This window comes from Pelecanus crispus, chromosome 9 (assembly GCF_030463565.1).
Source record: "Pelecanus crispus isolate bPelCri1 chromosome 9, bPelCri1.pri, whole genome shotgun sequence".
Classification (NCBI taxonomy): domain Eukaryota; kingdom Metazoa; phylum Chordata; class Aves; order Pelecaniformes; family Pelecanidae; genus Pelecanus; species Pelecanus crispus.
In genome coordinates this window covers 41,379,119-41,394,574 of record NC_134651.1, presented here as the reverse complement: position 1 = coordinate 41,394,574, position 15,456 = coordinate 41,379,119, and the positions used below count along the sequence as shown (strand labels likewise).

Sequence of the window (15,456 nt, the reverse complement as noted above, 5' to 3'; positions counted from 1 at the left end):
TCCTTTTTGTTTTGGGGATTGTGTTCACCTATATCGATGCTTTTGATGTGAATTTAGCAAAAGACTATGTAAAGTTTAGCTGACAAATTTATTTGTAGTCTTGAAATATTTGATCATCAGAGAGAAAGCGAGAATATAAATAAAAGACACTGGACATTCACATAATCTACAGTTAATTCAATCATTTTTACAGATAACAATATACATATTGTCTTGCCTTTCCTCACAATAGGCTCGCGTGATAGCTGCATAAATACACAAACGCCTGCAACAGAGAAGGGGCACCGGGGAAGCGTGCGCTCGCTCCGGCGCCCGGAGAAAGGCGTGAGCTAAACCAGCCGCCCCCCCGCTGAGAGACCCCCCCGAGAAGGTATTTGGCAACAAGACATCAGGGTGATTTTTGAGACGCTTTGCAGTAAAACTGCTGCAAAGGTATTGGAAAGAAGAGCCTAAGTTTCACAACCCGGAGCCACTAGTGTTCCTGGGTCAAGAAAAATCACCTCTTGACCTCGTGATAAACGTGTAGTTATTTGGTAATAAATACATCTATTCACGGTTTAATGCTTATATGGAAGAATAAAACTAGCCATCTACAAATCAAAAAGATGAGAAGCAGAATTAACCTATGGTTTTCATTTTACAAAGGAAAAGGGTTGTCGATAAATGATTGGCATGTTAAAGAGCATTTCATTTTAGAAAAGTTAATGTAAATTCAAAATAAAACGAAACATACCGCATCGGTGCGCTTTTTAAAAAATCTGCTGGAAGAACAGAGTTTTCTACCATGGATTGCTGAAGTGATTCACTATTAACATTTCTCCTATAGAAATATAGACATTGTCACACCTTTTACCGTGGATGAGGACTTTATTTTCTCTTTAAAAGGTTTCGGTGTGGATGGGTGATGAAGCAAGTCCTTGCTTTGGAGAATGCACTGACAACAGAAAGCGAAATACCGTATATCAAATCTGTAAAGCACAAGTCTCGGTGTTTAGTAAAGACACAAGAATCAGTTCCTTTTGGGCGCTCCGTATCGCTGCGGCGCGACCGCCTCTGCCCACCGTCCTCCGCCAACCCCCCGCCGGGTCGCCCTCCGAAAGCACGTCCGCGCTCTCCGTGTCGCCACGCCTTCCTGCCCCGCTCAGCCACCGCCGTTTGTCCCTCCTTTATTTCCAAGAGTAGATGACGTTTAACGGCACCGAGTCCTTTCCCTTCCCGCTGCGTGGTGGTGGACCCTGTATCAAAATTGAGCGTGGTCGACTTCATCCAGCCAAGAGGCCGGGCTGGCAGGGAAATCCGGGTATCCCCCGCTGCTGCCGGTGGAGAGGTCGGAGCTGGGGCCGTTCCCGGCCAGGACCCTCATGGACTGGGGCACCCCTTGTCCGCTTTGTCCCATGATTCCCAAGCCGTTGTCTGGGTAAACCAAGCTGGAGATTAAAGGCTGGTGGCCTGGCAGTGCTTGCAAGGAAGCCGGTGACTGGGGTATCCCGTAGGGGCTGTTGGATCGCAGGTCGTGGTACTGGTCCTGAGCCGGGATGCCGCTGTGATCCAGAGCAAAGCTCCCGTTGCTCCCGGCCTGTCTCCCCAGAGCGGGGGACGCTTCATTGAGATTGCTGTAAATCCCATTGGAATGGCTCATTTCAGACATAGAGGGCTCATCTGAAAGGGAAACGGACTGGTTTTACTGGGAGAGCAATGGTCACCGCTGGCAGCGGTCGCACGGGAACTCCTGCGAGCTCTGGGTATAAACAGATTAGACGGACGTGAGCTGAGCAGCCACGCGCTTGCCGCTTGTAATTCCTTATTATTCCCGTCCTTGTTGACGGATCTTCGTAGGAGGTCACGGGATTATTATTTTTTCTGAGTACAAACACCTAATACAATTGGGGTTTTAAAAATATGCATGAAAAGTACCTACTAAAATAGAAGACTCTGATTTAAAAATAATCCTTCAAGGGGGGATGCGAGTCCACTGTCTCTCCACCTTTTGTTCTGCATTTCCATTTGGCTTTGCTGTTTATCTTGAGTTTTTATATCATTTTTAGGAGCTGCCTGAGCACTCACCGATGCAAGAAAAAACTCTCCATTGCTCAGGAAAAAAAATATTAAATCTCAGCAGTATTTGTCTGTTCATGAAATGTACCTGTACGGGCTAATGCAATGTGCCTGTATGACTTAAAAAGACTTCGGAAAAATGGGCGATATTTAAGTTACCAGTAAAAATTGTTTGCATTCATTAGGGGCTTTATGGACAGTGAGAGCTGCCCTGTTGCCTAGGATACAAACCTGTTTGTGGCATCAAGCTATCAATAATTGTTCAACATTTTTTACTTATTATTTATAGTATATTCATATTTAATGATGCCGGTGCACAGCGTGTATAAACAGGCTCGAAAATCAAATCGTTTTTAGGAGCACGGGAGAGAAGCTGCTCTGCAAAGCCGCGTGCGTACAAGCATGGATGCGTTATAGACATACGTCTGTGTAAATATGTACACGGAGCTTTGCGTTTCGGCGTCTCTCCTCTATTCCTAACCCCCCCCCCACGCACACGCAGAGCCCCACGCGTTTGGGCACCGCGGTCGCACAGCCCAGGTAATGTCGGCAGAGCCCATTTGGCCCTGGGGCAGCGGCTGGGCTGGAATTGGGGCGTGCAGAACGGGCACCAGTCCCCCCCAACCCGGCACAGGGCCGTTCCCTGCTCCCGCAGCAAATTCCCTGGGTCTGGAGAGCGCGGGAGGAGGCTACGCAGAGCGAGAGCTCGCGTTAGCTACGTCCCTGGGTTTAGCAACAGAAATCCGCTCCAAAAATGGGACCCTCTGATGCAGAAAGCTCCTAAGAGGCAGCAATCTGCCTTTCACAGGGCAGGGGAGAGCTAACAACTCGCGCAGAACTGGGAAGGGAGCCCTAACCGGTAACTACGCAAAGAAAACCACCCCTAAAGAGGAAGAAAACCCCCAAATTCTACATACTTTTCCCATAGAAATGCGCAACGATTCTCGACTCCGGTTTTTCTATTTCCAAGAGCCCCTTGAAAAGGCTGTGTCCGAGCAGCGGCTCTGACACCCGCACCGCCTGCCCGGGGAGCTCTCCCCGCTCTCCCCGCACGTTTTTGGACCTGGCACAGCCCCCCCGGAGGGGGAGCGGAGTTTCCCCTGCAGCTCCCCGGCCAGGGCTGCCCCTCGCTGCTGCGGCCCCGGCTCCCCCAGCTCTGGTTCTCCCCGGGACCGGGCAATCGGGGTCGCAGCGCGGTAAATCCCGCAGCTCCGCACCCCTCCCTCCTCGGGCCCTTGTTTTCACTCCTTATATCAGAGCTGAAAATTATGAAGGCGGCAGCGAGGGGGTGGAAGGAGCCCCCGCATGGGCAGCAGCTTTGGGGGGAGGGCACAGACCTGGGACGGGGGCAGCGGGGACCCACCTGTGAAGGAGACCTCGGCATCGCTGTCGGGCCCCTCCTCCTGGATGCTGTCCTTGTCGGATTTGGAGGTCCCCCGGGACCGCTTCATGTTCCTGAAGTACTGACCCCACCGCTGCCTCCCCGCATCCTTCTTCAGCCTCTTCTCCTTGGCCCTGCGGTTTTGGAACCAGACCTGCAAGCAGGGCACGCCGGGGAGCTCCCTCTCTGCGGGGTCGGCTCCTTCCCCGCCGGCTGCATCCCCACAGCCCCGGCAGAGCCCGGGGGGGGCCGGGGGTCACCCCATCTCACCTGCACCACCCGCATGTCCAGCCCCGTCTCCGAGGAAAGCTGCTCCCGGACGTGCCGCGCCGGTTTGGGCGAGTTGTTGTAAGCGTTTTTGAGTGTTTCCAACTGCTTGGCCGTGATGGTGGTGCGGGGTCTCTTAGCCGTGGACTCAGCCTCTGCCGACACGGCGCGAATTAGGGGTGAAGTTGCCGTGGAGCGGACGTGGGACCCCCGTCCCCGCTCCAGCCCTCCCCACCCCTGATGGCCGGTGCTCCCGGCACCCCTCCCGCCCGCGGCGTGGGTCTGTCCCGGAGGGCAGCAGGGCCCCCCTCCTGCCCCGGGGGGTGGGGGGGGGGCCGGGGCAAGGGGGTACCTCTCTGCTTGGCCGTCTCGTAGTCCGCCTTGCAGACCAGCCTGCTGTCCTCCATGAGGTAGAACTCGTCGCCGGTGGCCAGCTGCCGTTTGCAGACGATGCAGGCGAAGCAGTGCAGGTGGTAAACGAAGTCCTGGGCCCGGCGCACCACCTGGGTCGGGGGGATGCCTTGCTGGCAGGCGGCACACTTCGTCCCGAAGCGCCTGGGCGGGGGGGGACAAGCGGCGGCCGCTGAGGGGGGGGCGGCGGGGCCCGGCGCTGTCCGCGGTGCTGAACCCGCCCGGCGCGCCGCTGTCCGCGGTGCTGGACCCCACGCGTGGCCGCGAACCCTGCTACCGCCGTGCTGGACCCCACGCATGGCCGCGAACCCCGCTACCACCATGCTGAACCCCACGCATGGCCGCGAACCCCGCTACCGCCGTGCTGAACCCCACGCATGGCCGCGAACCCCGTTACCGCCGTGCTGGACCCCACGCATGGCCGCGAACCCCGCTACCGCCGTGCTGAACCCCACGCATGGCCGCGAACCCCGCTACCGCCGTGCTGAACCCCACGCATGGCCGCGAACCCCGCTACCGCCGTGCTGAACCCCACGCATGGCCGCGAACCCCGTTACCGCCGTGCTGGACCCCACGCATGGCCGCGAACCCCGCTACCGCCGTGCTGAACCCCACGCATGGCCAGGAACCCTGCTACTGCCGTGCTGTACCCCACGCATGGCCAGGAACCCTGCTACTGCCGTGCTGAACCCCACACATGGCCAGGAACCCCGCTACTGCTGTGCTGAACCCCATGTGTGCCCATAAACCCTGCTGCCCACCGTGCTGAACCCCACGCATGGCCATGAACCCCGCTACCACCGTGCTGAACCCCATGCATGGCCGTGAACCCCGCTACCGCCGTGCTGAACCCCACGGGTGCCCATGAACCCCACTGCCCGCCGTTCTGAACCCCCAGGCATGGCCATGAACCCCTCTACCCACCATTCTGAGCCCCACACATGCCCATAACCCCCCCTATCCGCTGTCCTGAACCCCACACGTGCCCATAAACCCCACTACCCACCGTGCTGGACCCCATGCGTGCCCATGAACCCCTCTACCCACCGTGCTGGACCCCACGCGTGCCCATAAACCCCACTACCCGCTGTCCTGAACCCCACCCGTGCCCATAAACCCCACTACCCGCTGTCCTGAACCCCACACATGCCCATGAACCCCCCTACCCACCGTGCTGGACCCCATGCGTGCCCATAAACCCCACTACCCGCTGTCCTGAACCCCACCCGTGCCCATGAACCCCACTACCCGCTGTCCTGAACCCCACACATGCCCATGAACCCCACTACCCACTGTGCTGGACCCCACGCGTGCCCACGAACCCCCCTACCCACCGTGCTGGACCCCACGCGTGCCCACGAACCCCTCTACCCACCATTCTGAGCCCCACACATGCCCATAAACCCCGCTGCCCGCCGTGCTGACACCCACCCAGGCCCTGTCTGTGTGCCCCCCCGGTCCCCTCACCCCCTCCGTGGCTTCCCCCCGTGGCCGGCCGCCCCCCGCCCGGTCCCCACGCACTTGAAGAAGTCCTCCTTGCAGTACACGCCGTCCCCGCGGCTGAAGCACTTCTCGGCCAGCTGGGTCTGGCAGTCGGAGCATTTCAGGCACTTGCTGTGCCAGTGCCGGTCCAGGACCTTGAGGATGAACCTGTCCACGATGTGCTGGTTGCAGCCGGCGCACAGCGGGATCTCTGCGGGGATGCAGCCCCGTCAGCCGCCGCCCCCACGGCCCCGCTGCCTCCCGACCCCGGCCCGGAGCCCCCCCCCGGGGTTGCTGCTGCCCGATGGCGGAGCCGGGGGTGGCCCCGCGAACGGCCGGGAAAAAAAGAAAAAAATTAATATTCGTTCAAATTCGTTGTTGCGGCGCCGTGCGAGCCGCTCCCCGCGCCGCGGAGAGCGGGGCAAGCGCCCGGGGACAGCGGGGGAAAACGGGAAGGGAAGCGACGGGAAGGGAATGACCCCCCCCGGGCCGAGCCGCCGGCAAAGTTGCAACGCGATTATCCCGGGATCTTTTTTTTTTTTTTTTTCTTTTCCTTACGCTTCCAAAATTCACCTGCAAAACTGCAAATACCCGCGGGGTAGCCCCGGGAGGGGTGGGGAAAGCAACTGCCAAAATTTACGAGAATTGCACTGAAAATAAAACCGCAATAGGCTTGTCCCGTCGCCCTGCAGATAGCGGCGGCGGCGATGGAGAAAGAGATGGTAGAAGGATACAGATACAGAGAAAAAGAGGTGTAAAAATGAACAGATATAGTGGATAGGGAACGAAAACGTACAGATATATAGACATAAATATAGAGATATCGGTATATAGGTATAGATATAGACGGGTAGGTAAAAATGTGGATATAGAGGTACATAAATATAGATATATTGGTATAGACACAGACGGAGAGATATATAGCCCCGGCTGTAAAGGTACAGATAGATGGAGACGTGGGAGTTTCTATACGTAAAGATAACCGTATAGAGAGATGCGGGGACGGAGAGCTGTGCCTGGGGCCGGAGGCGGAGGTGATATCGTTGCAGGTATCGGTCGCCGCCTCAACGATTCACCGCCTCCGAAGAAACAGCCCCGGCAGCGGCAGCGCTGACGGCCACGGCCCCGGGCTGCCCGGGGAGGGCTGGGCTCCGGTACCGGCAGCGGTACGGCAACACGGTACGGCCCCGCAGGGTCCCGGTACGGCCCGGTACGGCCCCGCAGGGTCCCGGTACACCTCGGTACGGCCCCGCAGGGTCCCGGTACGGCCCCGTAGGGTCCCGGTGCGACCCCGCAGGGTCTCCGTACAACCCCGGTACGGCCCCTCAGGGTCCCGGTAAGGCCCCGTAGGGTCCCGGTGCAACCCTGTAGGGTCCCCGTACGGCTCTGTGGGGTCCCGGTACACCCTGGTACAGCCCCGCAGGGTCCCGGTGCGACCCCGTAGGGTCCCCGTACGGCTCCGCGGGGTCCCGGTACACCCCGGTACAGCCCCGCAGGGTCCCGGCCCGGTCCCTGCCCGCGGCTCTTACGCTCCATGGCGACTCCGGGGCCGCGGGCACCGGCGCAGCCCCCGCCGCCGCCGAGGCCGGGCAGGGGTGCGGAACCACCGGGCTCCCCCACACCGGCCCTCCCCGGCCGCCCCAAATCACGGCAGCGGTTGCCCCCCCCCCCCGGCCGCTGCCACCCCCCGCGGCGCCGGGGATTTAATTCGCCACCGCGCGGTATTTTTAGCCGCCGCCGGGGCCGGTCCGAGGGCAGGGCGCGGCGGTGGGCTGTATTTAACCCCCCTCCCCGGGGCCGGCGGCACGAACCCTCCCGCCGCCCCTTCCCGGCCGGGCCCGGCGGGAGGGCGACGGCTCCGGGGCGCCCAAAAACGAAAACCCGGGGGGGGGGCTGCGCCCCGACGGGGCCGGCCCTGCCGCCGCCCTGCCCCGGCCCTCCGCCCCGCTGAGCCCCGCGGAGCCCCGCGGCTCCTTCCCGCTGCCTCCCCGGGCCCCGACGGGGCCGGGACGGGGCCGGGGGGTGCCACGATCGGGCGTCGCGTCCTGCGGGCAAACGGCGTTTTCGCGTCGTTCCTTCTCCCGGGGGTCGGCGTGCGGCCGTGTCGCCTCCCCCCCCGGCCCCCGGTAGCAAAAGCCATCTCCTTGCCGGTCAAACGCGCAAGTCCCGCGGCTGCGGTGCGGGCACGGCGGGAGCCGCGGGGAGCCCGCGGAGGGGCAAAGCGGGAGCCAAGCGCGGGGGCTCCAGCCCCGACGGCGGGGTCGGTCCCGCTCCCGGTGCCACCTCGCTCCCCGCACACCGGCCGGCCCCCCCCCCCCCCCCCCCGCCTCCTCCTCCGTTTGGTTTTAAGCCCCCGTCGATGGCGGCGAGAACCGGGACGGCCCCGCTGCCCCGGCCCCGCCGCCCCCGCTGAGACCCCCGGCGCCCCGGGCACGGCGGGGGAGCGCGGCCCGGTTCTCCGCGCCCCGACAGCGCTGGCTCCGTTCGTTAAACGGGAGGAAAAAAAAAAAAAAAAAAAATTAGGAGAGGAATTAACGGGAGTTTTTCCAAAGCGGGGAAAAGCCGTCGCGGGGGTGCCCGCCGTCGCGGGGGGAACCGGCGGGCAGGAACTCCCCGTTTCGTCCCGGCCCTCGTTGCGCGGGGAGCGGCGGGGTCCCGGGGCTGGAGCCGGCGCCCCGCGGTGCGGGGCAGAGCCCCCGCCGGGGCCGGGGCCGAGCCGGGGGCAGCCGCCGCGTTTCCCCCCGGTGCCGGCGGGACCCGAAACGGGCGCGGGGCCGCGGCCGCCGGCGTGCGGGGGGCAGCGGGGAGGGGAGGAGGCGGCGGAGAACGAGAGGGAGCGCGGGGCGGGCGGGACGGACCGCGACGGACCGGGATGCACCGGCCAGGACGGGGATGGAGCCCCCGGTGCCGTCGGGCCGCCCGCCCTCCCCCGCCGCCAGCCCCGACGGCGCCCCGAGGCGGAGGCACGGCCGGGCCGGTTCCCGCGGGGCTCCCAAAGCCGCCGCCGGTGCCTCCGGCAGTGGGGGGGGGGGGGGGACGCGGAGGTTTGCGCGCACCCCCGCCGCCCCTCACCTGGGCTCCGCGGGAAGGGGCAAAGCTCCGCTGCCTTCTCCGAGCCGGCGCGGACCCGCTCCAGCAACATCGCGGCCCCGGCGGGCGCCGTCCGAGGGGCGCGGGCGGCTGCGGAGGAGTGGCGGAGCGGCGCGGAGGGGCGCGCAGGGAGCGGCGCGGGGGCCGGGCCGCCGCCCGGGGCGGAGCGGGGCCGGGGCGGGGCGGGGGGGGCCGGGGGCGGCCCCGCGCCGTCGGGCCGGGCCGCAGCTGGGCCGCGCTCCGCCGCGGGGCTCTTTAGCATCACAAAAGCGGGAGGGGCTGGGGGGGGGGGCGGGCGCCGTCCCTCCCCCCCCCTCACGCGTGGCCGGGGCCGCTGCGTGGGCTCGGGCTGCAGCCGCCCGCGGGAGCAAAGCGGCCCCGGGGCCCCCGCGGAGCCCCCGCCGGCGGCACCCCCGGGGGGGGGGGGGGGGGGCGAGGGTGTCGCCGTCCGTGGGAGCCTCCCCCCGGGACCGGCCGCCCCCCGGCCGCCCCCGCGCCCGGATTTCGTTTTCCCCCGCGGCGTGGGTCTGCCCCGACGCCGCCCGTGGGGAGCGGGGGGGGGCTCTTCCCCCTCCACTAATTAGTTAATGAGCGCGGAGAGGTAACGGGGGGGGCGCCCGTGGAATCGGCGCCCTGCGGCTGGGGGAGGTTAATTGCACTAATTGAGGACGGGGCGGACGCGGACGCGCGTGCGTGCGCGGATTTGCACGGGCGCGTGGGTGCGTGCGCGCAGAGGGGTGCCGGGGCGCGCGCGCGTGCAGGGCCGCGCGTGGAGCTGTGTGCGGGTGCGCGCCCGTTTGCAGGCGGTTTGTGTGCGGGTGCGCTTGTGCGCGCGGTGCGCGTGTCTGGGTACCCCTGGGGGTGTGCATGTAGGGGTGTGCGGGTCTGTGCGGGTGTAGGGGTGTGCAAGTCCCTGCAGGTGTGGGTGTAGGGGTGTGCAGGTCTCTGGGGGTGTGCGTGTAGGGGTGTGCAGGTCTGTGCGGGTGTAGGGGTGTGCAGGTGTCTGGGGGTGCGGGTGTAGGGGTGTGCAGGTCTGTGCGGGTGTGCGTGTAGGGGTGTGCAGGTATCTGGGGGTGCAGGTGTAGGGGTGTGCAGGTCTGTGCGGGTGTAGGGGTGTGCAGGTGTCTGGGGGTGCGGGTGTAGGGGTGTGCAGGTCTGTGCGGGTGTAGGGGTGTGCAGGTGTCTGGGGGTGCGGGTGTAGGGGTGTGCAGGTCTGTGCGGGTGTGCGTGTAGGGGTGTGCAGGTATCTGGGGGTGTGGGTGTAGGGGTGTGCAGGTCTGTGCGGGTGTAGGGGTGTGCAGGTGTCTGGGGGCACGCATGTAGGGGTGTGCAGGTCTGTGCGGGTGTGCGTGTAGGGTTGTGCAGGTCTCCGTGGGTGCAGGTGTAAGGGTGTGCAGGTCTCTGCGTGCATGCGCGTAGGGGTGTGCAGGTCTCTGCGGGTGTGCAGGTCTGTGGGTGCGGGTGTAGGGGTGTGGCAGGTCTCTGTGGGTGTGCACGTAGGGGTGTGTGGGTCTCTGCGTGTGTGTGCATAGGGGTGTGCGGGTCTCTGGGTGTGGGTGTAGGGGTGTGCAGGTCTGGGTTTAGGAGTGTGCGGGTCTCTGTGGGTGTGGGTGTGCATGTAGGGGTGTGCGGGTCTCTGCAGGTGTGGGTGTAGGGGTGTGCAGGTCTCTGTGGGTGCAGCTGTAGGTGTGTGCGGGTCTCTGCGCATGTGTGTAGGGGTGTGCGGGTCTCTGGGTGTGCATGTGCGGGCATGCAGGTCTCTGGGTGTGCGGGTGTAGGGGTGTGTGTGTCTCTGTGGGTGCGGGTGTGCATGTGCAGGTCTCTGGGGATGTGCGTGTAGGGTTGTGCAGGTCTCTGGGGGTGCGGGTGTAGGGGTGTGCAGGTCTCTGCGTGTGTGTGCAGGTCTCTGCAGGTGCGTGCATGCACGCAGGTGGGTGAGCCCGTGTCTGTACCTGGCTGCCTGTGCTCTGTTCCGTGGGCGCTTGCGTGTCTGTGCGCACGGCGGCATTGGGGTGCGTGCAGGGGGGTGTGGGCACGTGGCCATGTGCCGGGGTGGGCAGCGCCGTGCGTGTGTGCACCGCTTGCCCCAGGCAGCCGGAGCTGATAATTGTGGTTGTTACTGTGAGCCCGTTAATCCCCCGAATCCCTTTACCTCCTGCTCGCAGGGGATTACAAATTAATAAAAGCAGCTTAGGGGCGGGAGCCTCCAAACACACATATGTTCCTGCTGGACGGCAGCACGGGGACTTTCGCCCGCCTGTGGGGGCGGCCGGGGAGCGGGCCCAGCACCGAGCCCCCGAGAGCCCCAACCTCGCAGCACCCACGTCAGCCCCGCACCGCTACTGAGCACCCCTGGGTGCCGGGCTGCCTTCCTGCCTGCGCCGGGTCCCGCGCCGTGCAGGGCTGCGGGGGCCGATGGCTGGGTCAGGGCTGTCCCCTCAGATGGTTCATCTGGCCGGGGGACAGGTGCCAGCCTGGGGGACAGCTCAGACCTGTAGGGTTGGAAAAGAATGCAGGGAGACATTTTGGGGACCGCGATCTGGGGTCCCCAACTAAAGTACCTAGAAATGCCAGCTGGAGCACAGCTAGGGTACAGGTAGAGCACGGGTGGAGCATCGCCAGCACCATGCTGGAGTAATCCCGGGTGCTGCGGTGTGTCCGGCCGGGAACCACCAGCACCGGCTGCGCTGGGGCACCTCGACCCTCTCCAGGGCCATGAACAGCTTCTGGGGTGGGGGGGCAGGTGATGATCCACACGGACTCTTTTAAGCTCAGTTTTATAAGTGGATTTTTAGTCTGATCCTCTAAGGAAGCAGTTTAAGAAAGCGCGTGTGCGTTCGCGTGTGGTGGTGGCTGTCCCCCAGCGCACGTGGCAGGGTCGTGGCAGTTGTGGCTGCGCAGGACGGAGGGCAGCGGCCGACGTCCCGCTCGGGAGCGTCGACGGCACACACCGGCCCTGCACAGCCTCGCGTTTTCAGCCCCGCGAGCCACTCGCACCGCGGCACCATCTCGGCAGGTTTCTGCAGAAGCCCCTTTGCATGATCTCCGTGCCACGCTCGTGTGCCCTCGTGCTCAGGTTGTAGCAGGCATCAGACTCTGCCCGTAGTCTTCCTCGCTGTGGTTCTGCCACCATTAAAAAACCCAAAAAACCAAACCATAAGCAAACCATATATTTATTCCTGGTTGTCCTCTGTCTTCCCTGGGTTCAGATCACTTAGCAGCCCCTGAGAAGTCTGGGCTCAACCACATTCCCCTCCCCGTCCCCTTCTGCAGACAGACCCAAAGGCTGCGCCGTCCTTCCAAGGAACTTGTGCCGGCTGGCGTACAACAGCCCTCGTGTCCCCCCCGTTGACAACACAGCATGGGATCCTGCAGCGAGCTCCCCGGACAACCCCCAGCACCTCTTTAAAACGAGGTAGCAGATGGATTAACTTTGGGTGGTAAGGAGCAGGCACTCTGAACCCTGCCCCAGCAGGGACCACGTCTGCGTTCGCCCTCAAGACGTTTAGGCGATGAGCCCATACTGCAGGCTCCCCAGGGGAATGTCGCCGTTTTCCAGGCAAAATCACAGGCCAGCAAGGAAAGCCACAGCTCCCTGGAGAAGTGGGTTGCAGTGCCAAGCTTCAAAGAACCTTATCTACAGGTTTAGAAATCTTACTGATTTCTAAAAATACCTTGGAGTACTTCTGCAGGTCGATAATCAGTATTTTTAACAAGTCACCCAGCTCGCCTCCTCAGCGGCACCGTGGGTGCCGGAGCTGCAGGAAGATTCGGAAGCACGCAGGGGAGGTTAGCACCGGCCCGGCCAAAGAAGAGCTGCTCAGGTTTAAGGGAAAGGGAGACTTGTGTATGTGCGCGTAGAGAGAGAATGTGCAAATAATTGGTCAGAAAGCGACAATTTTTCCATCGCTTCTGCAAACATTCACTGATGTTTTATAAAGTTGTGGGGTAACAGTGAAAGAAATGGAGTAAAGGTTTACCTGTTTCTGGTACTTTTCAAAATTAAATGGCCAGTGTGGTTTGAAATGGACGTGTATGCAAGCTATCCTTGCAATACAGTTTAGCTAAAAAGAACCTGAAAATACAAGTAAAAAGCCAAAACGCGCCACTTTGCCCAAATGTTCGCAATTTATTTTAAACAAACACATTAGTTTACAATTTAGTACAAAACGCTCACTTTTTCTTCCTAGAGAGGTATGAGACTGAGTAAAAAAAAAAAAAAAAAAAAACCGAAGAGACTCAAAAATGTCAAGTTACTGAATTAAAATAAATAAACCACTTAAATTACTGAACTGTTTTATTCACCATTTTCAACACCTCGTATGCAATGCACAGACATAGACAACACACCTTGGACTTCTGGTTAAGATGGCAGTTCCCATCCAGTTCTGAGCAGGATGGATACGCTGCTGGAAATCAAAAATTAAGAGTTCTCAGGAATAATTTAATACGGTTTCTTTAGCACTTGCAGCTTTTCTCCTGGCATGTTCCACAGTACTCCTTTTATTTTCTACGCGGGTTTAATATGTCCTCTTTAAAACCATCTGAAGAGCACAGGCGGCTCCATGAATTCCAAAGGGCCAAGAGGTCCTTCCCGGCAATGACTGCCACCAGTACAGTACGATCCGCAGACGAACGTGGCATTGCAGAAACTTCTGCGGTACAACACGATACGCAAATAAAACCTCCGGCACAGAGGCGATTTTTAAAAAGGAAACACTTTCTTGGAACTCACCCACCACTAACGCACCACGGCAAAGCAGCACCACACGTTCCCCAGCAGACGTATCTTTACAGTCAGCGTACATAGAAGGATATAATTTGTCAGTACAAAGACAGAAAATAAGAACAAGCAAACCAAGATTTACACAACTGAATTCAAAGTCAAGAAAACTTTTCCAGATGAGTTCACTACTAGCACTTAAAGTGAAAGCCAGGTAGCTGGCAACAGAGTTAGAGTACTGACATGGATAATCAACATCCTCATTTCATGCTTTTACACTCTTTAAGAAACAACAACAAAAAAAACCATTGGAAGTTTGAGTTTTGGTTCATTTTGTCGTTTCCAGCAACACGAAAGTTAACAGTGTGTAGCAAAAAAACCCAACCACCACCTAAAAACCACCAAACCCTATTCCAAAACCACATTTTCTGCTGTTTTAATGGCAAAACCGTCCCTACAAACCCTCAAAGCCTTTTGTTTCCACATGCAGATGAAAATAAGCGGACGAGTCAAAGCTAACAAACTCAGGTCTATATATTTGGTAGAGTTCTGAACAGCAGCAGTAATGACTGATTTTCAACTTCAAAACGTGCAACAATACTGACAGGAGGAAATTCTGCAGTCCCACAGAAACTGGCCACGTTTTTCAGATCCAATACTTGCATTGCTGCGGTTTCTTTAAGAAGCTAAATGTCCTTGCTTCTTGGTTGGTATCAACATCTCCCCAGATTAGGTCACGTAAAAGTTGCCCGATTTTCAAAAGGAAATTTGGAAACTCTGGGCTTTCCTCTTAACCAACCTTCTGCCGCTGGTTCTCTGCCTTCCCCGTTACTCACAAGTTGTTTCAATATTCAAGCCCAGGTGCTATAAGGATAATTATAGGGACTCCTATGAATTCCAAAGACAAGAGAGACCCGTGATGGCTCCTTGTGCCAGAACTCTGGAACAGCGAGCGTCCTTAAAAAGCACAGACTGACTGAATTTTGACATTAAGCCTGCGCCGCTAAGGAGAGACGCTTTCCTGTTGGACCACAGGCAGACACAGTTGTCCGCGGGCGCTCCCAGCAGCTCTCGGCTCCGTGGAGGCGGCGTACGGCAGAAGGCAGGAGCCGGCTTCCAGCTTCATGGAGAGAGCCTGGAGTCAAGTTTCTCATGTTAGAGCAAGAGCCATCGGGTGCATACAGTAAACAGTGAAGATGGCTTAAGAAAACCACAGATAATGCACCTCTTTATGTACCTCAGACCAACAGTGTCATGTGGATGGAGATTTTTTTCCTCTGACATACGTTTACAATAACCACGGAAGGTTATTACTTTATGTGTATGTTATTTTGATAAACTTGGGGAACAAGGGACAGTAAATCTTCGAAGCTTAGTTTTGTTATTCCAATTGGAAGCTGCGGACACTCGTGTCAGAAATGTTCAGTTTTGCGAACAAACAAGATTTGATTATGAAAAAAATATCCCTGTTGAGATTTTGTGCTTTTAGACCATTCTTGTTGCTAGGCTTTAAACTTTTTATGCTAGGGCTTACGATGGAAACAAGAGGAGGACACGCTAACAGTGTAAATGCAATGAATTAGCCAGGGACTATTTATTCCTTCTCGTGTAACAGAAGAGCTAGCGAACGTTCAATTAAATTAAAAGTTGCAAATGTAGAATTGAAAGGAAAAGCCTTTTTATATAACATAATTAATCTGTAGAACTCACTGCCACAAGAAAACATTGAGGCCAAAACCTATTAGGATTAACTAAAGATTAGGTAATGGATAACTAGAACATGCTCAATTACATTGGATAGGATTATAAACTTCACTATCCAGGACGTGAATTATCCCCCCCAGCTAGGATCAGAAAGGAACTCCTATTCCAAATGGTAAATTTATAACTGTTTTCATGGTTTCTTCTAATTGCTGCCAGCCAGGACCCCAGCCAGCCAGCCAGATCTGTAAAGGCAACTGCCAGGTTCCCAACTGCTGCCACGTCCCAGAACGGAGCAGCTCTCGGACTTACCAATTAGCCAAACCCTTCTTGGCCCAAACAGAGG

At 59.2% G+C, this 15,456-nt stretch overlaps 1 protein-coding gene across 1 annotated transcript; it reads right to left on the bottom strand.

The window, feature by feature from the left end:
• Nucleotides 1-1,240: 1,240 nt before the first annotated feature.
• On the bottom strand, nucleotides 1,241-8,738 carry LHX3 (LIM homeobox 3). Its single transcript, XM_075716731.1, has 6 exons — nucleotides 8,669-8,738; nucleotides 5,636-5,807; nucleotides 4,056-4,258; nucleotides 3,707-3,858; nucleotides 3,419-3,590; nucleotides 1,241-1,659 (listed from the first exon to the last, which is right to left on the bottom strand). Exons 1-6 carry the CDS (start codon nucleotides 8,736-8,738, stop codon nucleotides 1,241-1,243), a joined length of 1,188 nt encoding a protein of 395 aa, XP_075572846.1.
• Nucleotides 8,739-15,456: the final 6,718 nt, after the last annotated feature.

Excerpts from the sequence above, each read along its gene's own strand:
- LHX3 (XM_075716731.1), bottom strand. The coding sequence starts at position 8,738 with ATGTTGCTGGAGCGGGTCCGCGCCGGCTCGGAGAAGGCAGCGGAGCTT. Across the intron at positions 5,808-8,668 it reads CCCCTTCCCGCGGAGCCCAG|AGATCCCGCTGTGCGCCGGC; the intron begins GTGAGGGGCGGC and ends GCATCCCCGCAG. Across the intron at positions 4,259-5,635 it reads TGCAAGGAGGACTTCTTCAA|GCGCTTCGGGACGAAGTGTG; the intron begins GTGCGTGGGGAC and ends CCCCCCGCCCAG.